General features: G+C 38.6%; 2 protein-coding genes across 3 annotated transcripts; both read left to right on the forward strand.

The window, feature by feature from the left end:
* The first annotated feature begins 2,352 nt into the window (after positions 1-2,352).
* Positions 2,353-4,502, forward strand: LOC6562818 (probable cytochrome P450 6a14). Its single transcript, XM_001988163.2, has 2 exons — positions 2,353-3,528; positions 3,997-4,502. Exons 1-2 carry the CDS (start codon positions 2,454-2,456, stop codon positions 4,464-4,466), a joined length of 1,545 nt encoding a protein of 514 aa, XP_001988199.1. The 5' UTR covers positions 2,353-2,453; the 3' UTR covers positions 4,467-4,502.
* A 4,979-nt stretch (positions 4,503-9,481) lies between these two features.
* On the forward strand, positions 9,482-27,992 carry LOC6562817 (limbic system-associated membrane protein). Of its 2 annotated transcripts, XM_032736489.2 has the most exons (12): positions 9,482-9,856; positions 15,062-15,282; positions 16,012-16,109; positions 17,866-18,011; positions 18,081-18,142; positions 20,732-20,890; positions 23,377-23,505; positions 23,669-23,806; positions 24,723-24,875; positions 24,940-24,993; positions 25,750-25,842; positions 27,012-27,991. In XM_032736489.2, exons 2-12 carry the CDS (start codon positions 15,153-15,155, stop codon positions 27,224-27,226), a joined length of 1,377 nt encoding a protein of 458 aa, XP_032592380.1. In that variant the 5' UTR covers positions 9,482-9,856; positions 15,062-15,152; the 3' UTR covers positions 27,227-27,991. The 2 variants fall into 2 exon arrangements, with proteins under 2 accessions (XP_032592380.1, XP_032592381.1); XM_032736490.2 differs by lacking the exon at positions 25,750-25,842 and having other exon boundaries at positions 27,012-27,992.
* Positions 27,993-27,998: the final 6 nt, after the last annotated feature.

The following is a 27,998-nucleotide window of genomic DNA, read 5'->3' on the forward strand; positions in this document are numbered from 1 at the left end:
AGACAGTCAGGATAAGAAAAGAAACTAAAGAAACGAGAAATTCAAAATATTCAGTTATTTCTTACTTTTATTTCGAAATATCTTCGAAAGGTTAAAAACACATTCGTCAGGTTGGAAAAAATAGCTGAAACGCTAACTATCATCCCATGTTGCACTGTGTATTGTTGTTACCACATGCACCCCACCACTAAGGTAATACGCCCCCGTTTCCCACAGCAGCGGCTCGGACCATAAAAATTGCTACCACGGCAATTTGGTTGCATTTTTACACACGCTGCGACGTAAATGGCAAAAAATTGGCATGTGTCGAGCTATGCAGCCGGTCACTTGGCCTGCCCCCTGCCCCCCTGCACTCTGCCCCATTCGCTTTCGCCCAGTCAAAGTTCACACAAAAGGCGAGTTAATAAAGCTAACAGAGCCGCATGTGCGGCATGTGTCCCCAGAATGGAGTGCAAAATCCACTGTACCTAACCAGACCACAGCAAAAGCCGCACACACACACACACACACACACACGCACACACACATACACGCACACACACTCTGGTTAACAAAAAACAAAGCAGCTTTTTGATCAGCTCAGCAAAGTAGACTTCACTTTTTGCTAACTTCATTTATCCCTTTTGGCAGCCAAAACACGCAAACTTATTAACAATTTGTTGTTTCCGTAACAAGTGTGCTTATATTAATTAATCGTATATTTAATAAAGTCAATTTGTAATTGAGTTCTGGTCGTTGATCAGTTTAATGTTGTGCAACCGTAATTATTATTTTAATTAACTGTGTGACGGGCCTGTTAATTTGTTGCACTTGTTGGCTGTGACAGATTGCGTGAACAAAAGATTCGTTTCAGTTTCAGTGTCAGATTATTTAATTATAGTTTCACATCGGTTTTTGTGCGTCAAATGTTCTCCAGCAATATTCAATAATATTTGTCTGATCATTATTTTTAACGTATATGCTGCAAATTACCCCAATCCCCACTCAGGTTGAGCATGTGAAAAGATTCCGTACATAATCTAATGCATACTTTATTGTTCCCTTAACGTTTCACAATAAAGAAGTTATGATATACTTGGTTCACCACGGAAGTGATGTGGTGAGATTTAAAATGTGTTGCAGTCTGTAAAAATAGCTAAGAGCTTTCAGCAAAAGCTGAACTTAACGAAAACTCATCTGTCGAAGCAGTCGAGACAACAACCAAAAAAGCTTTCGCAGCACAAAGCTTTTCTCACACTGTTAAGACCAGTAAACAGTCAATGAAACTGTTAAGTCAACTGTTAGAAGAATATCATTCTGATAAATTTAACAGACCGAATTTCTTTGTATTTTCGTAAAGTTTTTTGAACATTCTCATCTTACAACAAGGTTAATATTGTTGGTCTAGTCTGACTTCATCCGAATCAGAAACAGTAAAAATACCAATGTAAGCAAAGTTTAATTTACCATCTTCAAAACTATCTAAATGTTGGGAATAGCGTTTCTTTCGACTAAAAGACAGACACAGATTGTAAACAATTTAGAATTTATTTTTCTGATTAAACATTCTGTGAGTCAGACATTTTACTATGTAGGTTACTACTCACTTTCGCTTGCGCGAAACGGACAAATATTATTATATGCTGATAAGTTGAAAGTTACAAGTCATTCAGCATCCAGCTCTTATCACGGCTAACAAGCCATGGATGTAATTAGCTGCCTCCGAATGACCAAAAGACAAAGTTCAAATTGTCAAAAGTGTAAGATGTGTAAGAGAAAATGTTTGAATAGTTTCGATACAATTTTTAATTGAACTAACTTGCTTTAAGATACATAAATCAATTCGAGTCTGCGCCGTTTAGTTCATCATAACTTTTGCAGAATCTTTGCAGTTGGAGTTGATGTTGATGGAAACTAGAACGAGCATAATGAAGATTAAATACACTAGCATTTAAAAATAATTATAATAATAATAATGTTATCCAATAAAAAGCAAATATATACATATAATAATGATTAGTATATATATTCATAATAAATGTATTGCTGGGAGATTGCCGAAAGTTTTCCAAAAAATTGATCACTTTTTGCTACAAGAATAAACAGAAAGTTTTTCATGAATAAACTGGATCACAGCCAATCATTTGCATATAATATATATTACTTTATACTTTAAACTAGCCGATCTTTATTTGTAAATGGACATACTTTCTGCCAGGGCATAAATAGCTTCGTCATTTAGTCAAGCAAATGATAAAAACTGCTCTGAAAGTGAGAGAGTCGAGAGTCTAGAGTCTGATTCTTATCAGTGCGTATACAATATGTATACATATACATATATGTATATATATAGCCAAGATACTCAGTCAGTCTGTCAGTCGTTCAGCTACTCGCCAGCAACTGCTGTTTCCCTTTCGCTTTCGCTTTAGATTTCAGTTGAAGTTTTAGTTTTTCTTTTCTGACGCTGCTCAAGGATGGGTTTCTTGATCTTGGTGTTGACCTCGCTGCTCACTTTTGTGCTGGGCTATTTGAGGCACTGCTACAATTATTGGGAGTTGCAGGGCGTGCCACAGTTGCGTCCGCACTTCATCTATGGCCACTTCTTCAAGCTGAAGTCGCTGCACCTTAGTGAACTGCTGCAGGAGACCTACGATGCCTTCAAGGGCAAAGCACGCTTGGCTGGCACTTATCTATTCACACGACCGATTGCCGTCGTCACAGATCTGGATCTGGCCAAGGTCATACTGATCAAGGACTTTAATAAGTTCGTGGATCGGTCGAGTTCAGCGTCGCTAAATCTACAGGACAATCCACTGGCGGGGCATCTCTTCAATCTGCACGGCGAGGAGTGGCGAGCACTGAGAACGAAACTGTCGCCAACATTTACCAGTGGCAAAATCAAGTACATGTTTAGCACAATCACTGAAGTGGCAGATCAACTGCAGCAAACCTTTGACCAGGAGGTGGGCGATGATGGTGCCGTTCTGGAGCTGCACGATCTGCTGGGTCGCTACACCATCGATGTCATCGGCAGTTGTGCCTTTGGCGTGAAGTGCAACAGCCTCAAGAATCCGCAGGCCGAGTTTCGAGTGGTGGGTCGAAAACTGTTCAACAATCCCAAATTCAATGTGCGCTGGGCTCTCTTCAGGATGACCTACGCGAATCTGTTCCGCAAACTGCCAATTAAGTTCAAATCCTTCGGCCAGGAGCATACCAAATTCTTTCTACGCCTCGTCCAGGACACAGTTGATCTGCGCGAACGCGAGAATATTAAACGAAATGATTTCATGGACCTATTGTTGAATTTGCGCAAAACTGGTGAAAGCAGCGGCTTATCGGTGGAGCAGCTGGCTGCCCAAGTCTTTGTCTTCTTCGTTGCCGGCTTCGAGACGAGCTCCAGCAACATGAGCTGGGCCCTCTTCGAGCTGACCAAAAACCAATCCATCCAGGCCAAGCTCAGAGATGAAATCCTAAGTGTGCTGCAAAAACATGGTAAACTAACCTACGAGGCTATGATGGAGATGACGTACTTGGATCAGGTCGTCAATGGTAAGTGCTTTGATTACTATTACAAAATAGATAAGCTTGCTTGCTGTGCGTAGTCTGATCGCAGATTAGATAAAACCATACAGAAGATATCTTTTCACTTTTGGGCAACATTTTATTCAGTTGACGAACTCTTTGACTCAGTACAAAATTCTAGCTGCAACGTCAGATTTTATAGATAGACAGAACAGATAAAATAATAGCATTAATTCTACTCAAGTGAGTCAAGCAAGATAATTTATAAAATATTAGATAAAGGTAAGCCTTCGCAGCTATATAGTTACGGCCTTATCTGAATGCATTTTGTATCTTCACAAAATGTATCTGACAAAAAGAAAAAGTTTTTCTAATGTCAAATATTTCCTCATAGTAAATTATATTTTCCTTTATGGCAACTGCTCTATTTATCGCGAAGAACTGTTCCGCATCTAAACTTCACCCAAATATGTGATCTGTGATCAATCTTTGCAGAGACTCTTCGCAAGTATCCGGCACTGGCATCGCTGACTCGCATTCCCGCCGAGGATTACAAGTTGCCCAGTGATGATGAGAGTAACTCAGATGGCCACATAGTGCTGGAGCGTGGTATTAAGGTGCATATTCCAGTGCGTGCCATACACTATGATCCCGAGATCTATCCGGAACCACACGAATTCCGGCCGGAGCGCTTTGAGCCGGCGGCCACCCAGCAGCGGCATCCGTTGGCATTCCTCGGCTTTGGCGATGGGCCGCGCAACTGCATCGGTCTGCGCTTCGGACGGATGCAGGTGAAAGTGGGTCTCATCACGCTGCTCGCCGCCTTCCAGTTTAGCCAGAAGGGTTCCGAAATTCCGATCGTTACCAATTCGCATTTCGTGCTGGTGCCCAAAAACGGTGTCAAGATTCGTGTGGATCGACTACCGGCTGATTGGTGGTCAGATTACAAGTCTCGACAAGTGTAAATAATAGAAATTCAATAAAATCGCTGCATAAACAAATTCTGCTTGGAACTGAAACTGAAACTGAAACGGAGACTGAGACTGAAAACTGGCGTCGTCGTTTTGTGAAACATCAGCAGAAAATGCAATTAAATTGATGCCGTTTGGCGGTCGCCTGAAAGACAAACCCCAAATTTATGAACACCACTGATTCACCATCAGCCGTCATCTCATCAGCGTCCGCGTCAGCCTCAGCCTCAGTCCAGGTTTGGGTTCAGTTCCAGCCAAGCCAACCGACACCAAACAACTCTCGGCTACTAAATCATACAAATGATGCATATGCTCAGCTGGAGAGCAGAGGGGGGACTGAGTTCATTATGATTGGGCCACCCAGTAGGAAGAAGCCACAAATGGTGGTGGTTCTTATCTCTTCCAATGTTGCACTGATTTCCCGTTCGACAGATGCACCTTTTTCCAACTGATTACTAAGCAAACATGCCAAGATATAGTCAAAGATCCATGCAATATTTAATTATTTTATAATTTAACCAGATGGCAGATTTTCCACTTAGCGGCTTAAAAAACATATTGCAAAAATAGGTATTTGATTTTCCTTTTACATTTTCCAAGAATGATAATCGAACTTCGAAAAATTCCGTCCAAGTGATGAGTTAAAAAGAACTGTGAAAAACTAATCAGTTTAAATAATTTCACATCTGCGGCAAATTTAAGAACTTCAGCCTCAAATTCAAGATGTGTGTGGTATGTGAAATTGGAATTGCGGTGACAGCTAAACAAGTTTGTTGGATTTGTGGCATTGCTGCTAAGCTGATTTGGTCAGAGCCATTGTTCAACCAGATCGATGTCAAACTTCACTGGTAATACTCTTTGAATATTGAATATCTGCACAATTTTCCTACCGGACACAGAAACAGCTACTGCACCACACTTGATGTACTCTTCCCACCCGAAACCTGACTCCAAGTGTGTGTGTGTGTGTGTTGCTCACATAAATCCAAACATTTACAATATTTTGCTAATTAGCAGAATTTGAGTGAATAATGAATGCACTTGCTGTGACCCAACTCAAGAGTGAGTGTATGAGGCAGGTGGTGGCAGGGGGCAGGCGGCAGGGGGCGTGGCAATACCTTGCATCTCTTGTTGGTGTCATATTAAATTAATGGGCGGCCAAAACAGCCGACAAATCCAGGATGCCTGGCAACTTGCACATTTGGTGATTTCAGCGATTGATTATCGAAACAGGCAAAGTTGGCGATTCTGTGTGTGTGGAGAGTGTGTGTGTGTGGAGGGGGAGTGCTGCAAGCGAATATTGATGCAAGACTGCTAAGGCTACTGTTGCACATTGGCAGCAAGAGCTGAAATAATGTACCTGACATTAATCAATAGCAGGCAAACTTAAAGCAGAGCAGAGAGAGAAATTTCTGTCGTCAGTTTGTTGCACAAACAGTCAGGTAACAATAAGGGCAGCAGTTTGGCATTGCAACTCGATATATGGATGGATATAATTAAGCAAGAATATCAATATTTCTACTGAATTACGAAATTGACTCAAATGTCACTAATAATATAATTCAGGCGATGTTTCAATCAACTGTCAGTTGTACTAATTGGCACTGCTGGGATAAACCCGCTTTTATAAAGCACACAAGGATTAGTTAGTTATGTGTGTAATTATACACAATTAAAGTATATCGTTGATTGTATTTGAATTAAAATTTAGATACTTACAACTATATATAATTCCATAATATGCAATTTATTTATTTATTGATCTTATTTGAATCTGTTGCTCACTTTAAAAATGTTATGCTCATTGTTCACTTTTAACTTTATTATTATGAATATTATTCTTATTTACTTTGATTTATTTGGTGTATTTGAACATTTAACGTAGCATGTTTTTCAAAAATCGACATATATTTTTAAATACTTTGCGCCACATTCGCACTGAGTACAATAATGAACGATAAACAAATCGCATTGCAAAACGGATGAATTTCAACAATTTGACAATTGACTGCAGAGCCAAACAAAACAAAATGAAAAGTGCCAAAAAAATGTCCATTTTAAGTGCAGAGCCGACGACGACTTTTCAATGCGATCTGACAAAATCAACTGAGCCAAGCTCAGCAGCAGCTCAACTTTAAGTAAGTTGCAGGCAGCTTATTGAGTACAAATGCGTATGCGAAACAGATGAGACCAGCAAATAGGACAGCCAATAAGACTCTGATCAGAGAGAAAGAGAGAGAGAGAGAGAGAGAGAGAGAGAGGGAGAGAGAGAGAGAGCTGCGATCGACTGGAATTGTAGTTTGCAATATTTATAGGGCAGCAACTGGGCTATGTTTATGTGCTTCAAATAATTGAATTTTAACAACAACAAAAATAAATATAATAAAAATAAATATAATAAAAAATAAAAAGAAAAGTGTTTTCATATTCGGTGTAAGATACGAATCAATCAATCATTTTCAATATATTTTAATTTTAATTTGCAAACTTAAACAATTTTTGGGCAGCCACAGTGAAAAAAGAAACAAAAACAAACTGACAGCGTTACGTTAAGTCGACACACACACACACACCACACACACACACACACACACACACACACACACACACACACACACACACACACCACACACACACACACACCAAGTGTGTGGCGCTTTTCAATAACGGTATCAGGCAGTATCAGGCACCAGTTTTGCTTGAGTTAAAGTTGAAGCAGTTGCCTCAATTCGCCCCCCATTTGCCAACTTAATTGCACACCATATATCAGTTTTGGTTCCTTCGGGCTCACACTTTTCCAGCGGGCGGCTAATCACCACGTCAGACCCCACCCCCACCTCGCTTACCGACCGCTCAGGCAATGAATAGGCTATCATTTTCACACAACACACGCACACGACCAATAAATAATAGAAAACAAAAACAACAGCGAATATTAAAAACAATCAAAAACAAAAGAAAAAAAATGTCTGCAGCATAAAAATGATTGTTATGAAGCGAAAACGTGGAAAAGGATATCCGCGTCGCCGCCGTAGTCATCGTCCTGGTTCCTGGCTTCTGGTTGATGGTTCTCTGGCTGGCTCCTTCATTTTTGCATTGCGTGCCAATGCACTTGCGCCACAAATCATTTTCGTCCTGGGCAAAGGGTTAGCTTGGCTGAAGGCTCGCAGGACTGCGAAACTTGTTTTCAAGTTTCTTTCGCTTCCTTGGCAACTTTTTTGTGTTGCTTACTTTTTTTCTTTTTTTTTGTTGTTTTTCGGGTAGACTAATATAAATTTTGACACCTGATAATTGCTTTGCACTCGCTTCCGCGTTTTGTGTGCTGGATGCGACGACGACGAGGACAGCTGCAGCAACTATTCACCCTCTTCCCTCCCCCTCATATTTAGTGTCTGCCATCTTCCCCTGCCGCAGCTTGTAATTGTGAATGAACATGCAAAGTTTTGCCGCCTGATCAGAAATGTGTGCAGGATAGTTGCCTGTTAAGGATAGTTGCTTTCTGGGGGTTCTAGTTCTGGGCTCCAATAAATCATGGCTACATTTTTGGTTTTTGCAGTTTAACGTTGCAGGGCGTTTAATAGGCAAAGTTATTGTGAATTATAGGCGCAACCTTGATGGCATTTAACCCATAAAAGTGGAAATTGGCAATTAAAAGTGCATAAAACACGATAATTATATCAAACGCTGTCAGCTTAGCGAAATATGAGTAACTCCTATTAACAGAATTGAAATGTCCTCATATGGCAACAAGGCAATTGAGAAACTAAATCGTTTCAAACAATGCTCACCTAGAAGATACCCAGTACAATGATGCATCTGCCTTAATAGGGAGATTGACAAATTGTATATATAAACATATTTTAAATGAAGCAGACTAAACTACTGTAGAAATTATGCAGCTAAAAAATATAAAGAATTATGCTTAAGAAATATTTTGCAATAAAAATAAAGTAAACAATACAAAAAACAAAATCAAAAATTTCCCATTGTAATTAACGGATGCCATATTTTAAAAATAAAAATTAAACAAAGTATATACAAATATTTATATTATATTTATATATATATTTACATATATTAATTACGGCGGCGCAGGAATTGTAAAATATATGCAAAGTTTATTATATTTAAAAGATTCTGGCTGTATTTGTTGGCCAATAAGTTTGTAATCATTTTTAAAATTAGAAATTCATGAATGTCGAGGGATTATAATGACTAATCCACATAAATACAAATGTATTTATTAGCGTACAATAAGTAAAAGGGTTCTTTTTTTTATCACGTATGCAACTATTTGTACCAACTGTTTTACAAGGCAATGCCATGACCAATGACAATCAATTTGCGCTTAGCACGCACTCGCCCACAACAACCACAACAACAAGAACAAAAACAAAGAGAACGACAATATAAAATAACAACACACAGAACACATGAGCTGCAAGCGTTTTGCAGACAAAATTCATTCATAAATTCACAAATGGCGCGCTCCGAAAAGTATGCAGAGCAAATTTCCCACAATGAGCGACGTTCGTTCAATCGAAAAGCGCGTTCAACAAGCGCTCCACTTGGGCATTCAACTGTGGTGAATTTCAGCAGCCACCCCTTATTGGGTAATGCGCCAACACAGTCTTACACACTCTCACACTCTGGCACTCTCACACACTCGCACGCACACACACCGTCGTGCTGCAAATAAACCAAAAGTTAGAAAAAAAAACAAAGTGAAACAAGCGCCCACCAACAAAAAGCCAAATAAAATGTAGCCAGCAACAACAAAAATCACAGTTGTCTGATTCGTTCGCGACGCAACTGCCACCGGTAAAGACCACCCAAAGCCACCCATCTACTCACCCGACCACAACAACAACTACGACGACAACGACGACGACGACTACGATGAAAACGATGACGATTTGCTGTGGAACATTCACATGTCTTCGGCTCGGAAGCGCTGCTTCGTGCTTCATTCGCTGCGGTCGCCAATTTCAGTCTGACGACAACGTTCGTGGCGAGCGGTTGTGTTTGTTTGCAGTGCGTTCTCTGAAAGTCGAAATAAAACTCGAGTGCTGCATGTTCTCCAAACTGTTGCTGACCCAAAACAAATCTCAAATCATACTCAATAAACCAAAGACCTAACTAATAAAACGCTTCAAAATCTAACAAATCACTAGAGCAACTACTATTCAAATGTAACTATCAACAAGTTGCAAGAATAACAACAACAGCAACAAGATTACGATCAACAAGCTCGAAATCAAAGCACGCTAATCTCAAGCGACTCGCTCGCTGTTTTTCAAGCGCTCATCAGCAGAAAACGCGCGCGTTTTTCACCGCGTGCTGGCAACTTAACTTAGCAAGCGAGTTCCAAATGCGTGTTTACCGTAATTATATTTAAAACAAAGTACCTACAAAAAAAAAAAACGAACAAAAATAAAAAATAAAAAAAGAAGCTAAACTTAAGCCCTGTTATTAATACGAGTACTCACAGACACACCCTCCCCATGCCCCCCCTAAAACACAACACAACACACACACACCCCAAAATGATAGCGGAGTGTGGCCGTCAACGGTCAACGGGCAACAGTCAACGGTCAACGGTGAATAATCGCAGTCGACGTTGGGACGCGTGTTTCTGATGTATTCGCGTTCGCATATGAATTATAGAAATTTGCCTCTGAATGTGTCTGGCTCTGTTTTATATTGCCCCACACTTGGTTGGTCGTTGCATAGTTGGAGGCGGCGTGCACAATTGCAATTGCATATTTCATGCTGCTGCAATTTAAAGTTCATTGATATCCATAAACAGCACTCGCTAACGAAGCCGCCGATTACACACACACACACATAGACAAATACATCTACTTATGCACGTATGTAAATCGCCTGGCACATTATTACTACATATATTTTATTTGCAAATATGTTGGCCATAGACTGATAGATATTTGTTTGGGCCAACAACAACAATGGCAGGTTACCAACTTTTGGACATTTGGGAGCACATGTTTTTGGCCTCTGCCATTTTCATTTCATTTGCATTTTACATAAAACTTTGTCTGCCTTTGTTGTTGTTATTGTTATTGTTTTTGTTTTTGTTGTTGTCGTTGCCAGAGTTGATTGCGATCGCATTTGTTTTACTGTTTTCGGGAAAGGGGTGGCTGGCTGTGTTGCATGTCACTTGGCAGGCCAAATGCGATTTAAAATAATCGAATCGTTCAGAACACCATGAACAATGAATGCATAATTCTATTATAAATGCAAACATTTTTTTTATTTTATTTTTTTTTTATTATTGCTGTTTTTGTCGATGTGGTTTGTTTGGCAAGATAAAATGACTTCATTTGAGCGTAGAGCAAACATGTATTCCAATACAATATCAAGTCGACAACTGTTGACTTAAAAAGTGGCTAGGTCGAAAGTACTTTCATTGAGTTAAGTAAATATTAGCCAGCCAAAGTAGATAAACTCTACGAAATATTCAATTCAGTTATTTTGGATGCGTGCGGCGAGCATTTTCCAAAGATTTCCGTTTCTCTTACAGCTTAAAAATAATCAACAATATTAATTTATCTGAGGACGTAACTGAAACACACATATTCCATTTAAAAGCATACAAATATTAGTTATAGGGTTTCATTTAGGCTCTTTGTATAACCGAACACAATTAAAATCATTTCCTAACATTTTTTCTGTTACTTTTAATAAAATTTTAGAAAAACATTTCTTAATTTCATAGACATTTTGAGACTAGAAAATTCTTTATAATTACCAGAAAAAAAAATAAAAAATTATGATTTGATATTTCTTATGTATCCTTGCAAGAGTCTCATCATTTGTTTACACAGACACAACACATATTAAGTAGATGCAACTGAACACAATGCATTTCAATGGAAAATGACGCTGGGTCAATTTCAGTCCGAATCCGAATCCAAGTAGCAGCATTGAAATGAGAATTTTTCGCCACGTATTTTGATATGCCCCATCCCGTGGCACTCATCACTCTCCGCTCTTTGACATGATGAAGCAAAATTGCATACCACCCTTTGCAATTGCCACACAGTCGATCTTGGCCACTTGGCATATTATTCCCGGGCAATTGTTGCTGTTGTTGTTGCCGTTGTTAATAACAAGCGATAATAATCAACTTCCGTGCTGGAGGCGCTCGTGTTCGTGGATTGGCGCGGGGAGCTGGGGTATGTGTAAAAAGCTGAGCAAAACTTTGCATACCAGAAGGCGCCGCCAAGCAGTGGATTATTTTTTGATACATACATTTTGATATATACCATTATGGTAATTTCCAGTTTGTATGCACGTCTAAAATAGACCAAAACAAAGAGAAATAATTTCTGAAAAATGTCGAAGTTACATCGCGATAAGTACGAAATATATCACGTGCTAATTTATGTTTTGTGTTGTTGCAAATTGAAAATGTTTTCCCAGCAAATGAGTCTGTCGAGTTTGTGCAGCATCTGCAGCACTTTTGTCTAATACTGCATAACCTCAGGCCTTTTGACCTTGTGTATGGTTTCTACACTGGACATCAGGATACCGGGGGATTGGATGATAAGCACCAGAGGAGAATGAGCCACTTTGTGTGTTCCTCTTATGTTTTTGGCAACACACACCCACACACACACAATTTGCACATAATTCAACAGCTGATTATACAAATTGTGCGGCATACTTGGGGGCAATAGCTCGCTGCTGAAGTGGCCCTCGACTTTGCATGTCCGAAACGATAAACATAAACATAATATACGATTATTTTCATTCCTCGCCGCTGCGACATACAAAATTCCATGAGTAGCCCTTATTATGAGCCATAAATTTTGGCCCGGAATCAGGCGCAAACATTTTTTTTTTTTTTCTGGGAATAGAGTTGAATGATTTTACGACTTTGAATATTTTGAAATCCGTCCGATCATGCAAATCAAATAGGAAATAATTGTTTCTTGATTGTGTGCAGTAATCAAAATATTTAGTCAGATTAATATTATTTTCCTATTTGTTTCTCTTTTAGTAAAATGTTAGTAAAATTATCAGAATATCTGTATCTATTTTCAAAAATACCTTTTCAATGTATACCTTAACTAATTTAATAATAATTTAATTCACAAAGTGAATTGATTAATAGGAAGTGGAAAGGTGACATCTGCTTAAATTTTCTGGGTCGGCTTCAATCATGTCAATATTTGCACTTCTATGCGGGTCAATGATAAACAATTTCCGTGGCATTCTTAGTTTCAGGTGATAGTTAATACATCGAATAACTATTGAAACATCAAATTTAGTATTGAGGTGCTGAAATTCAAATTGAATTCGAGCAGTTAGATCGATAATCATAAGATGATTATTCCAGGCTATTCAAATTCACCTAATACTTATTTTCATAGCAGTTACGTAGCTGTTTGCATGCAGACATGAATAACTTTAAATGGGAATTAAATTTTAGTTGGTGGCGGCCGCAACTGACAGAAACAATTTTAAAATGACATTTCATTAAAATTGTTTGTTGCTTTGTTTTTACTTGGATTTTGTATTGATTTTTACGTGGCTCACTGCAATTGAAAGCAAAGTTTTCAGCTGCCGGCTCCTATGTGTCCTTTGTTCACGTTGCCCCAATCTGAGGTCGTGTCAGCTGCCCTGTAAACCCAGTCGACTCCAACACAAGGCAACAAGGCAACAGGGCAACACCCAACCGGCACGAGACTACACTAAAAATGTCTAGTAAAGAGGCATAGCAATATTATTAATAATTTAGAGCATGCGGGCCATGTCAGTTTAGATGGCTACGACAGACAGCCAGACAGACAGACAGAAGGAAGGACGGACAGACACCCGCCTAGCTTATAACTATTACCTGGAAGTATTGGCCATCGGCAGGCATACAGATATGCAAATCTGATTTGCCTACTGAAGCCGTAGCAAGTTTTTTGTTTTTAGAGGCGACACCACTCGTCTGCTTGTGCAGCTAATTGATGTAAGTCTTTATTATTTGTTTGTGTGTGCAACTACTGGATAATAACGTTATTTGTTATTGAAGCCAACACAATTTGAATAACCCTCTAGGATTATTACAATTATTTTTATTGTTATTATTACAAATATTGTTATTATTATTTATTATAAATTATATTTACATTTAGGTCTTTTAAATGGGTGAGGATCTAAAGAACCCTGGCAAATTTGACAAAATGTTTTCAATGTTTTCTTACTAATTTTGTCTAAGAATGTGAAGTCTTTATTCAATGCAAATTATAAATATGCGAGGAATAATTCTTGATGTTTTTTTTACCACTTATATCTTAAATTATTTTGATAGAACAATTACCTTACCATCATAAAGTGTTCACAAATTCGGAATACTTTCAATTTGCCATTTCAGAAAATGTCTTTTTTATGAAAGCCACTCAAATTATTAATTTATGAAAAAAAAATTAGGAAATATTGCTAAATTCACATTTAATACATTGGCTAAACTGAACAGCTATCAGCAGCTTTTGAATAAATAGGATATACTTGTTATATATATCTTATTTGACTATGTGTTCCCTAAATAAACGTCGTGAGGCGAATTCCTGCTTGGGCTTAAGTCCAATTACAACTGCATTGCGTCAGATCTATCAGCTATCAGTTGACATATGTCACGTGCACTCAGCCAAAAAGCAGGCAATAGAAATGGCGACTGCAGCTATAAAGCGCAACTATTTCAGACTCAACAGACGAATTCCAGCCACATAGAGAGCTGCATGACTTTATGCTTTATTTACGAGGCACACAAGGCATAGAGGGCAGCCCACACACTCAAACACACACACACACACACACTCACACACACACTCACACTCACACACACACACACACTCGCACACACACACACACACACATAACACGTTGCGGCACAAACGAAACATTTCATTTCCGTTCCATAAACAGTTTTGGCCCTAGGCAATGTTTAAATGCAACAGTAATAGCAAAATGAAATCAGCACAGAGAAAGAGTAGCAATGGGAGCCTCGGGGCAACATGCAACACCTTTGCCAGATAGTTGCAGGTCTCGGTTAATTTCAAGCAGCTGCTCGCCTATACAATTTACAGAGCCTGAACACGCAAAACCTTTTGGCAAAAATGCCTAGCACAGACCAAAATAGAGATGGGGAACGGGGAACGGGACTGGCAGCAGCAGGATTGAGTCCGGGAATCCGGACCCAATGGGCGCTTTAAACTTGAAACTTTCTAATTTAGCGTATATTCGACGTCATGATTATTGTTTGCCTTACCGGCCAACCATTGTTTCGTAGTTTCAATTCTGTTTTCAAGTACTTTTGTTGAACTTTTCGCTGTTTGCACGCATAAATAGCAACAGCAGCAAGGCTCAACGGCAGCCAGCACAACTTTATGCCAATAGAGGCGCGCTAATGATGGCCAATTACCACGGCCCGAACAACCAACGTGAACAGTTATAAGTACAGCCCGGGGGCAAAGAGGGTTCATCGGTCACTGAGCTCATCCCTTTCCTAATATCCGTACAATTAAAGTTCAAGTTTAGGGCTAACATTATTATTCTATTATCCTCTCCTGCAGTTGCAAAACGTCTAATGAAATAAACATGTGAAAAATATTTAAAAAATCAAATACAAATCAAATCAACATTATTACGAAAAAGTGACTTACAATGCCCAGAATATATCATCAAAGACTTCGACCGGCCTGGGCGAATGCAACAAATGTGGCTTTAGTGCTACTCATTTTAATGTGCCACAAATGCAGTTTGCAAAGGGTTGATGTGCCAGCCGAAGTGATTGGTAAGCTCAAGTTCAATGCAACTGCCATCTATAATTTATTATAAATTAAGATACAAATAACATAAATATCTCTTAAAATTACCATACACTTTGTATATTATTATGTGTATAATTTATTTGTACAAGTTACAAATTTAAGTGCTCTATCATATTACAAACAATTATTAGATGGTCAGGAAAATAAACAAATTGGGTTTTCTAATAAGTAAAATCAATTAAAAGATTACAGCATTACAGCAAAATGGTTAAAGCTAATTAGTAAAACAAAGATTGAAATATGATTTGGTTGTAACCAAACAAATTGTGGCCAATACACATATTTGATGTTTAAGTCCGATAGAAGCTGTTACTTAAAAAGTAATATTTCATAATTCTCTGCCAAATACTTAAAATAAATAAATAATTTGTACAATTTTAAAAGTCTTAAATGATATTCATTATATAAAATTAACCTTTATTTAAATATGAGATGTAGATTGCATAAACCAAAATAATCCTCAACAAAGACACATAATTAATTGCAGAATAAATATCAAAAATGTCACCAATAAAAATAAACAAAACCTCAATAATGTGGCACTATCACAATAAAACGAATCATAATGCAGTAGTAATAAAAGGCTATATATGTGGCACTCAATTGCTAAAACATTTTTCCACAATATACAAATTAACATTGATTCCGGGAGATTATTAAAATGACAACATGAATGCTCTGGTCCATTACAGTTGATCCCAAATTTAGTTTTCCAATTGCAAATGTGACAGCGCCGGTGGGACGTGACGCTTTCCTCACTTGTGTCGTTCAGGATTTGGGGCCATATAAGGTAAGCCGAAATACACGAGGGAAGTCCCCAAACAAATCTGTTAATAACAGCACATCAAATCAGAGATACCATAATACATACAAATACATATACATATACATATACATATATAGAGAAGGTGAACCCCTCGTCTCAATTACACACTCAATAAGCAGCCACAAAAACCCAACCGGTCGCATTAATATTCATTAGCATTTTACCTTCACCCAGACGGAAAACTCGTAATCTCAAAGACCAAATCTCGACACCCAAAACAACACCAACAATCGCAACAACAGTCAACAACAACAACAACAGCGTTGAATTGAATGGAAATGAAAGTGAAAATAAAAGCATAAATAGGAATATGCAGAGCTTAGCAATAACAAAAGCGAAAATCACATAAAAAGTAATTGAAATATGAATGCGAATGTGTTAAGCGAAGGGCCGCATCAAATTGAGGGTTGTAGGGTGCACCGTTTGTGGTTGCTATCAGGCTCCAGGGGAAGGGGGTTGTGGAGTCGACATGCTTCATCATCGTTTCTGTAACTGACTGTCTTTCTGTTTGTCTGTTTGTCTGTCTCTCTGCCTGTCTGTCTGTCTGCCTGTTTGTTTGCGGGTTTCAAAAGCTATGCAACAAAGCCAAAAGGTAAAGCACTATTGAAGCGGAAGGCTTTGTTCTGTCAGCAGCCCACTCTAGTTAAGCAACCCCAACCAACCCCAGACCAACCCCAGACCAACACCACCCTGCCCGAAAACACCGCTTTGCACAATTAAGCGATGTTCTGCTCAAAGATAATTGAGCAGGCACTTGGGTGTAATTACTTATTTTATGCTGACAGTATGTTCAGTTTTTCTGGCAGTGCCGAAGTCAAATTCAATTTGAAGGTGCCCCAACACAAATAATTCATTAGCCTAGCCCATTATCCATCGATAGGCTGTTACCTCTATATTTTTACTTATAAATGTATATATATGAGAACTGAAATTGAGATTACTCCAATACCCTTAAGTGTTAACAAGCCTGCTCAGCTGAGCCACTCGAATTGTTTTCCCACGTTTGCCACTATTTATCATGCCAAATATTCAGTTACTGAGCAAAGTGACGAGGGGGATTGGTTATTATATATGTACCTTATACATGATATACCCATTTGAGTCTCAACTTGCATGCTGCGTGCTTTATCGCATCATAAATTACCGGCATAATTGTACAATTACAGCCAATTGTGTATGTGTGTGCGTGACAAAGCTACTAACTACTTTCGACTCTAAAGTTTAGAGTCATAAGTGAAATAATTTGAAATATTTCTTGGAAAAGATTTTGGGATAATTATTGTGCAGTGCATGCCATTTTCGAATTTTAGGCTGACTCACAGGAACCCTAATCTGAGTGTATTTATCCATAAATAGCGAGCATTTAATATTAATTATATAAGTGACTCATTTAATGCATTGGAAAAGTGCAGTTGAAGAAAATCTTTTTAAGAAAGCAACCCTCAAAATTTCTCATTCCAGATATAAAGCAACCAATCTTAAGAATCAAATAAATTTCAGCTCGGATCAATTTAATTTTAGTCCCATCAGATAAGGAAGCTTCTATTATTGACTACACAATTCTTAGTCGATATATGACTGATTTGCTTTTGTGTTCGATTTAATACGAATAAATACATTTATATGTCTCCAAAACAGCTGCTGTCAACTACAAATTTCATATGCTTGCAGCAAAAATAACTTATTTTACACGCCCATTTCTGTTAACTTTCCCACACAGGTTGCGTGGCTGCGAGTCGATACTCAGACGATATTGACGATACAGAATCATGTAATAACCAAAAACCAACGGATTGGTATTGCAAACTCGGAGCACAAGACCTGGACAATGCGCATCAGGGATATCAAGGAGACGGATAAGGGCTGGTAAGCACATGGCGCCACTGCAAGTGATCTCAACTCATCCTAAATAAGGACACAACTTTAAACTTACAGGTACATGTGCCAAATAAATACGGATCCGATGAAAAGCCAAATGGGCTACCTAGACGTTGTGGGTAAGTGAACAGAAGACAAAATTCAAGGGCTGTTATGGTGCAATAAATCCCAATTTGCTTTATTTATTTCGTTTGTCAAACAATCATACGCCTCGTTGCCATTGCGGCTGGCCATTGTTCGAACAGTTATTCATATTCCGCCTTATACATATATATATATTTATATATATGTAAATAAAAATGAAAATACGAAAATGAAAATAAATCCGCAAACAAAACGTTTCCGCATCGCGGCAGTGAGAGTACAGAATTAAAGATCGCTCCGCCATTTATTAACAAAAAAAAAAACATAAAAAAAACTTTGCTGGCTAATGCACACGGCTCAGCGGCAGCGAAACATCGAGTGGCTGCTCAACCACCCCTTCACCCCTTCACCCACCTTTTCCATTCGGAACCCAACGACCCACTCTATTGTGACTACTTAAACATGTTTAACCGTCCACTGAACCGCAGAAATTGTTGATTTTGAATTAAAACGGTGCACGGTAAGAAATGTGCCCGGCCTAGGAAATGGTTCGCTGCGAATACAGTTGTCGAGTTGTCCATTTGCGGTCTTCAAACCGACCCCTCTAACATCACACAACCACAATCGGCACCTCTTCCTGTGCCCCAACCGCTCACAGTTGCCTAAATACCTTTCGCTGGAAAATCTAAATCAACGCGCTAAATATTTTAGCCACCATGCAACCGGGCTCGGACCTTTGCGCCAAACACGAAAAACTATAATCAACTGTGTGTATTTGCAGTGGATAATCAGGCCACCACAGCAGCAACAGGAACAGGAATGGGTAGCATTCGAGGAGCAGGCAGAGACGCGTTTGGGGCTGTGGGCTGAGCTGTGATGGGGTGCTGCTAGTGCTGATGATTTTCGTGACCAAGTGCAGTTAAATAGCCGACGACAAACGGCAGCGGTCACACAGTTGGCAGCTCCGTTCGTTTGAATGCCATTTCCCCCATACACACACACACACACACACACACACACACACATATATATACTCATACACATTCGCAAACACAAAATGACAAAATATATATGATACACGACCTCCCCTACACAAAGGCATTTGGCACGAATGGCATTTAGGCTGATGAGATTTTCATGGAGCAATGCAGTTTGAGATTAATGCACACCATTATTTATTGTTTTGACAGCAAAATTGTTAAGCAAATAATTGAATAAGCTGAACAGTTTCTGTTGAATTCTCTTTAACATTCATAGGCCTTTTTTTAACTTGTAAAAACCAGCAAAATTAATCACAAGCAACTTTTTCATTATTATAAACTCAATATTTTTTTGTATCCAATATCTCAAGACACTCCAAAGACTAATACTTATAGTTACTCATAAGATACAAGTTTTTGTCAACATCTCAACGATGCGATTTTTATAATAATACTTTTTACTCTTGAGTAAGATCAAATAAGCAATACAAATGAGGAATCGCTGACATAATAATAAAATTTAATTACAAAATTACTATTCACCTGTTTGAATTCTCTTTTTTCTATTATTGCACTGCAGCATAATTTTGGTAACAAACTTATTACCGTATCATATTCTTAACCCAACACAATCACGGCGACTTATCTGTATTGTTGTCGCCCCCATTCAGTCTTTGCTTCTAATTAGCACCAGTTCGGTTGAATACTCGCTTCATTCCGAATCCCCTTTTCAGCCCTAACCTTGGTCACTTAATGACCATTCAGTGGTCAGAACAGTTCAGCACACAGCTGGATACGTTAGGATACCCCCAGCATTCCCTCCACTCCCCTCCCCACCCACCAGTCGACCGACTCGCGTCTGTCGTCTGTGTTGACTCACCCTATGACAAGCTGTTTGTCAACACCAGCACATTTTTTGGTCATTTACCGACCACATAATTGCGGCATATTATATGTATGCATATGGTACACATACCAGGTGGGGGCGCCTATTCTCCGCCCCTCCCATCGTGTATTCCCCCTGATATTTCAACGGCATTATTACGTTTTCCCGGTTCAGGGGTTTTCCGCTGAGGGCTCAAACATTCGCTGCTGTGGTCGTGGTCACATTACGAGTATATATGTAAATTGTTTTTTATTTTGTTTCGGCGACGGGACAAGTGAAAAGTTTGTCCTTTAAACAAAGGCGCCGACAAGGACTCATTTGCCGTGCAAGGATATCTTTTGGGACACATGAATATGAATCAGATTGCTGGCTGAGTGAAAAATGAGTGCAAATTGTTTAAATGCAATATTAACTCGCAATTTAAAATACTTGTGCATTTATTTAAAATTACGTGCAAATGCTGTTCATAATATTTCTCATTTTGTATCTCATTCTCTCTCTCTCTCTCTCTCTCTCTCTCTCTCTCTCTCTCTCTCTCTCTCTCTCTCTCTCTCTCTCTTTCTATTTCTCATTCTCTTATCTATTTTCTCATTTCATGCATTGTGCAATGCGATTTTTTTAAAAAATATATGTTGTAAACATTATCTGGCTGTGATGACGTCAACGTCGACGCCGACGACAAACGTCTGCCGGCCTCGATTGGAATGGCAAACCGATTATTATTGTTGTTGTTGTTGCTGCTGCTGCTGCTGTTGCAGTACCGCCGGATATCCTAGATTATCCCACAAGCACGGACATGGTCGTACGCGAGGGCAGTAACGTGACGCTCAAATGCGCTGCTACCGGTTCACCAGAGCCGACAATTACATGGCGACGCGAAAGTGGAGTGGCCATCGAGTTGGCCAACGGCGAGCAGGGTAAGTCTTTGCCTTGCCAAAGGGCTTTGGGATGAAGTTGAAGTTTTGGGGTTTGAAGTATCACCATGGCCATATGCATACCTGACCCTCTCTCTCTCTCTCTATATATATATAAAACATATATACATATATATATGTATATGTTTATATGTGTGTGCATGCAGTTGTGTGTCTGAGTGGTAAGTAGTTTTTTCTGTTGTTGCCTGCTGCCTGCAGCCGGCTGCATGAGTTTTGCCAGCCAACATTTTCGAGTACTTTTGCACAAAAAGGTAGCATAGCAGCCGACTGGGTTATCGCCCAGCAGACAAGTGCACAACAGCAGCGGGTACGTGGCCAAAGTACCCAAGTACCCGTTCCTATCCAACCAGCATGGTTTTTTTTTATTTTTCCTGCTAGTGTCGATGTGTTGGTGGCACCAGCATTTCCCTCTTTGCCTCTGATGATGACGTTCGATGGCTGCACTGACAGAATTAACGAGAGATTAGTCAGCGTGTGGGTAGGAAGAACAAAGGTTTCTAATTGGCCTTGAAGCACCTGTGGGAGAGGGGATAACAAGCGAAAAAAGCATGCTTAGTTTTTGATTTTGTGCAAACTAGTTGCGAACCAGGAGCATAAACAACGTTGACCAGTGTCATTAAACAAGTTGGGTTAAGCGATTTCATACACAACAAATAAATATATATATTGTTGAGTGCAAAGAATTTCAATTCAGATTAGATAATTTGATTATATACTCACGCATATTTGTGCAATGTGCAAATTGCTTTAATTATCAAATTCACTTAATACAAACATTAAAATATGCTCTTTAATATATATTCAAAGTGTTATCTTATTAATTGGCTTATAAGCATCTCACATTTCCAACTTAATTAGGGTTATCATTTACCCCACAGCATTCGCTCAGTGTAGTCCATTGCATAAGTTATGCTTTATAAACAGGGCGAGCCTCATCAAACTCCACACGAAAGGCCAAAATCAAAGGTTGCCTAGAAAAAAGCCACACGGAAAAAAAGCCAAACTCAAAAAGAAAAAAAACAAAACAGCGGTCAAAAAAAATGAACGAAATCAGCATAAATAGAACAAAAGTTGGCAAAATGACCTTTTCATGGTTTAAATTTCTGCCACCATAAAAAAAAATAACCTGTTCAGTTGAACTGCGGAAGTTTCTACCACAATTCGTAATACGCGATGTGAGTTTATGTTGCTATTTTCGTGTCCTGCGGAGGAGTATTAAAACGCCATCCTTTCTTACGAATATATTGAAGAAATTACTGCGCTTTTCTTTAACAATATTTAATTGAAAAACATATTCTTTTAATTTTATTTTATTTTACATATATTTGTTTTGTTTGAAATTATCATGTAACATACATTTTTAAATGTTTAAATTTTTCATTCAATATATATATTAATCGACTTATATCAAAATCATTTTAGTTGTTAGAGTATTTTAGCAGCGGTGCTTTAAACAATTATTCTGTTGGTTGTTTTAAAATTGTCCGCTCCATTTGTGCGGCAAAAGTTTTTTTTTTTTGTATTTGAAATTTGATTATTTGGTTTGGTTGTTCAAATGGAATCATGGCGCCCAAGTAAAGTTTTTATGCTCTTTTAGCGTGGTGCGACTGTGGTGCTGTTCATTTCAGGCAAATTACATGTTATTCGTGGCTATTACGTTTAATGACCACACAAAAAGTGTGGCTAATAAGCAATGCGGCTATACTGGCATTAAAGTCGCACTGTGTGAACCTGCGCTACGCGAATCAATAAGCGAAAAATCAGCTTATTACTCACACACACATACATATACATTGCGTTGCATACGTAGCTATTTCAAGCGCAAACTAGCCAGCACTTCCGCTTCCGGTGCACCCAAACACAAAAACCGACACACTTCCACTCACACACACACACACACAGACACATAAATAGATATGGGACATATCCATATCATCATCATAGTGCACTTGCAGTCTGTGCTGCTGCCGGCTTAGCTAAAAAGTCTACAACTATGCAATTTATATATATATATATATATATATATAAACCGAGTTCGACTATCAAAACAGGATATTTGCGTGAACCTTACCGCAGCCCCAGTTATGGTCTCTATCTAAAGGTCGATCCGACTGGCGAACAGCAGCATAAAAGTCGCTAAAAGTTTTACCCTTTTGTATAGAACTTTTGTTGTACAAAATAAACCCGGAAAATATGCATGAAAAAGCTTTGTCGAATGTAATAACTATTATTACATGGATAAACATTTTGTAGATACATTTGTAGTTATATTATAATTGCATAGGTACTTTGGTTAAGCAACAACTTTCAAAATGTGGCCGTTTAGGAAAATGGTCGATTGTTCGCAGGGACTATGAGTAGCTTTAGGAAGATTTATCTCCTAAGCTTTCATTCATATGACTAACTATCTGGCTATAAATTTAACAACTAATTCAATCTTCTTATACTTAAATTTCTTTGATTTATAGTGCCCAGCATTGAAGGTACCGATCTGATTATACCCCGTGTCAAACGTCAGCATATGGGAGCCTATTTGTGCATAGCTTCAAATGGAGTCCCACCCTCAGTGAGCAAGAGAATAACACTTGTGGTCCACTGTAAGTAGTAGCACAATTAAACCAATTTAAATAAATTCATTTAGTAATTATTAATTTTCAATTTATTTAAGTGTTATACATAAGAACATTGATTTTAATTTTCCAGTTGTTCATTAACTGAAGTGCTTCATTCATAGTTTACCTTGTAAAATACTCGTTGCAGTTCCGCCAATGATCACGGTGCAGAATCAACTAATTGGCGCTGTGGAAGGCAAAGGTGTTACTCTAGAATGCCAGTCGGAGGCATATCCAAAATCAATTAACTATTGGACACGTGAACGTGGAGAAATCGTGCCACCTGGTAAGTTGATACACAAATAAATTATTGTAAATTATATACTTGACTCCTTTTATTCGTCAAAACATAATCTATAAAAAATACTCACAATAAAGTACTCAGATAAGTCGGCTAAAGCCTTTTCCAGTTACTCAACTAGTTCATAACAACATCCAAAAAAAGGACTTACCATAAAACTCACGGTGTATATAGTAATAATGAAATGAAATTAAGGTTTTATAAATGTAACTATTTTTGTTGCTGGCCAACTGTGAATACTCTTGACAATTGCATGTTATATATGTAAATTGAAATTATCATTAAACAATTCCTAATTCGCAACAAATATATGAGCAGCAAGCTTTTGTATGTGTGAAAGTCCCCGTAGACACAGGTGGATTGGCAGGGAAGACTCCCAATGGTTGTTGGGAAACACCAACCCGACAGGGCAAAGTCAAGCTAACCGAACAGACTAACCAACGGATGACACAGAAAAGTTTATAAAAAGCAGACAGACGACGATTCCGGACTAATACCCATGAAAACCTGATGATGGTTGTCTGCCACACCACTGCGATTTCTCACTGAGAGAGTTTTATCTGATACTGGGAAGCAGAGCAAATACATTTAAATAGTGCCAAAAACATATTAAATTTTTCCTTTTTTGTAAGTTGCCATATTTTTTATTTTAAGTTAACCAGCAGCTCATTCACCCTTACACTCTTCAGTTGTGAAGTGTGTTATTGCGTTCATACATAAATTATTCGCCTGCTCGCCTGTCAGCAACATGCTCTGTCCTGTTTTCGTATTCGTACTTACGGACAATAAGCGTGACATGCCTTTAATTCTTTAGTAATGCAAAATGTCATTTAAATGATAATTATTTTATCATTTTAATGGAATTTACTAACAACATATCGAATATGTTTTTCAACTGCAGGCGGAAAATACTCAGCGAATGTCACAGAAATCGCTGGATATCGTAGTTCAATGAAGTTGCACATCAATCCTTTGTCACAGGCTGAATTCGGCGCCTATCGTTGTGTGGCCAAGAACTCACTGGGCGATACAGATGGAACCATTAAGCTTTACAGTAAGTAGAGCTCTGGACTGAGTATCGTTGTTTATGACAGCTGAAACTAACTTACACTTCATAGGAATACCACCCAATGCCGTCAACTATGTGGAGAACTTTGAGGCGCGTCACAAAGGTAAGTCAAAATTTAAGCTACATGCCAAACAGTGTCATAGCTTTTGCCAGAATGAATTTAAAAAATGCAGGTAAAAGAATGCTAGAGACCCCTTTACATTATTTAAGGTGATTTACAATCCTGGCTTAGAAAATCAATACTTTTTTAGAAGCGATTTTAGAAGGCTCTTTCAATTAAAAAAAATGTGATAGAGCCTTAGAATACCCCTGTTTGCTTAAAGCAAATTGTAGCACATTTAGTATATGAATATATAACTAGGTTCACAGGCACATCGCACAACAAAGCACTCAAATCTACTGAAAGGCATAGTACAAGAGAGATATTTCAGGGTGAGAGAAGGCGCGAGAAAAGCGAGATTTAATAGCCACTCGGCATAAATTTAAGATGAGCGGCAAATATTTCACTTTGCCAGGCCAAACTTCTAAAAAAAAATAATAATAAAACAGAAGCAAAACACAAACCGAGCTGGGAGCAAAGGCATAAATAATTCATTTGGCATGCAAATCCGTTTCAAATTGTCAACGCCACGAACCAGGTGAAGCAAGTAGTCCACAATGAAGGGCAGCAGGTTCCGGAGGGTTGTGCTCAAAGAAACGGAAATGGATATAAAAATGAAAAAGCAACAAACCTGTGAACTAGTCTTTTATAAATATAAATTAAGTATAAACTACTTCAACTGGGAGTAAAGGGAGTAATTTTCGAAACGGAAAAAAAAACTAAACCACAATTCAATAATTTCACACAAAAAAAACACAGGCAAAAAGCGAACGAAAAGCTCCGATATGTATCATTCGTCCAGGGCGCAGGAGCACAGCGGCGAGGACACTGAGAATCCCGGGAAGCGAAAAGGTAAGCCAAGTCAATGTGCTCATCCTCCTCTCTCTCTCTCTTTCTCTCTTTCGGTTGGGTGTGCGTCGCACCGATTAGGGTTACGGGCCATATTTCAAGCATTTATGGTCGAGGGGCCACCCTCACCCTCACCCTCACCACCAACCCCAAAACCCCAACCTCAGACACAGCCACAGGCCCAAAACCACCGTCCCGAGCTACAGCTTAACAGGCCACTTGAGACGGGACGAATGCTATAAAAAATGTAACCTAGGACCTAGCGACATTGTGAGCTGAATGGTTGCCGCCGCTTGTTTAACAGATTTTCACACTAATTTGCGAGCCGCAAGACCAATAAAAAAAATACGGGGCGGAAAAAAAAAGGTTGTCCAAATAAGTAGGAAAAACGTTGCATTCTATTTTGGGGCAGGTAAAAGTTTTGGCTGCTTGGGCACACATAATTGTATATCAATAAACACGCTCGGTTTGGCTTTATGGCAATTTAATGATTTGTAAATACTTGGCTACAATCAAATAAATTCTTTTGTGGCCGAAATTGAGAAGTTGCCAAGAGAAGGCCAGCAGTTTGGGTTTGCTATGGAATGAGGCAGTCATTTTTGGCTTAAGTGCTAAAAGTTATGCTATTTTTATATCCTAATTGAGTTGTGCATTCTAATAAGGCATCTGAAATGAAATGAAATGTGTTCATAAATGTAGAATTTAAAGGTGAGCTTATTTGAATTGAACAGCTAGCTTACATTTTTGTGTGTTCGTGATGGACTTATTCAGCTTAAGATTATATTCTGACAGTGAAAATCAAATTCAGTTCCAAAAAAATAAGGAAACTCTTCAGACAACAATAAAAAAAATGATTAGGATAAATGATGAAGGACTAGAAAAGCAGTGAAATTCTCTACTCAATAAAAACTAATGATTCAAATTGTAGAAAATATTTAGAATAGCTAAACGATTGCTTAGCGTGTGTTAAATGTTGTTGGTGCCATATCCGCCTTATTACTGTCTTGTCAAATGTCAGCTAACCAAATCAGTGCCCAGCTAATCATTTCAACAGCCCCGCCCACAAAATCATCACTTACATGCTTAGCCAATTTCCGCTACTAACCCGCCAAGCCCATTAACATTTTCCACTTTTCCTCCTTTTTACCCTTTCTACAACGCCTCTCCCGCAGCCGATTTGAGTCTTAGTGCGGAGGGTATTGACAGCATATATGGAACATCTGCAGCTGTGTCCCGGCATTCCAGAAATCCTGGCCAGAGTCTGAGCTGTCTGTGCCCGCTACTGTTGCTATTGCTGCTGATGAGGACGACGATGACGAGAAAATTGTCGAAACTACTGCGAAAAACTCAACTGGCATTGTTGCCACAAGCACTGACACATGTTTGACACAGACGTCAAGCGCTAACAGAGATTAAGCAGATCCAGACCCGCTTACCGCAGCCGGAGCAGGAGCGGAAGATGGAGTCGGAGATAGCAGTGCGATGATGGCGTTTGGCTTGATTGAGTTTGCTAATGCCAAAACGTGAAGAGCTAGTGCTGATTTATGGCACGTGGCTTAGTTAAAGTTCAACGATGCAACATACACATATATCATAAAAAAGTACGATGGAGTAGCTAATAAATAATAAGTCAACCAGGCTTCCTAATCCCTACGCGTGCATGTTCAAACTGTTGAATTCTAGCATAAGTTTATCTTAATTTCAGCAATTTGTAATATATTAAGCAATATATATAAATTGATAATGATGCAAATTACAAGTGTATCTCTCATATGAACTTCTATGGCACATGTACATAAGCGTACAGCAAACGGTTTTTTCATATTCATAAGTGATTAGAGAGGGCAATGTACATTTCTATAAACCAAGTGGACATAATTAAAGAGACTGTATGTGTGCAAAGTAACATTTAATTGCAGCTAAATTGAATGCTAAATTTAGCTTAAGGACGGTGTTAAACAAATGTTCTTTTCACTGGAAACGTTTGGAGCGAACAGAGATTGATGGCATATATATCTATAAATAATAAAGCATGCCGAAACCAAAAAAAAAACTATCAAAAATAGGAAAAAAATTTAAATAATAACATTTGATCTGTGCGACATGCTCAGCAGCTGGCTGTGTGAAAATGCAAAAAAAAAACACACTTGAAAATAAAA

This window comes from Drosophila grimshawi, unplaced genomic scaffold (genome assembly GCF_018153295.1).
Source record: "Drosophila grimshawi isolate 15287-2541.00 unplaced genomic scaffold, ASM1815329v1 contig_1377, whole genome shotgun sequence".
Classification (NCBI taxonomy): domain Eukaryota; kingdom Metazoa; phylum Arthropoda; class Insecta; order Diptera; family Drosophilidae; genus Drosophila; species Drosophila grimshawi.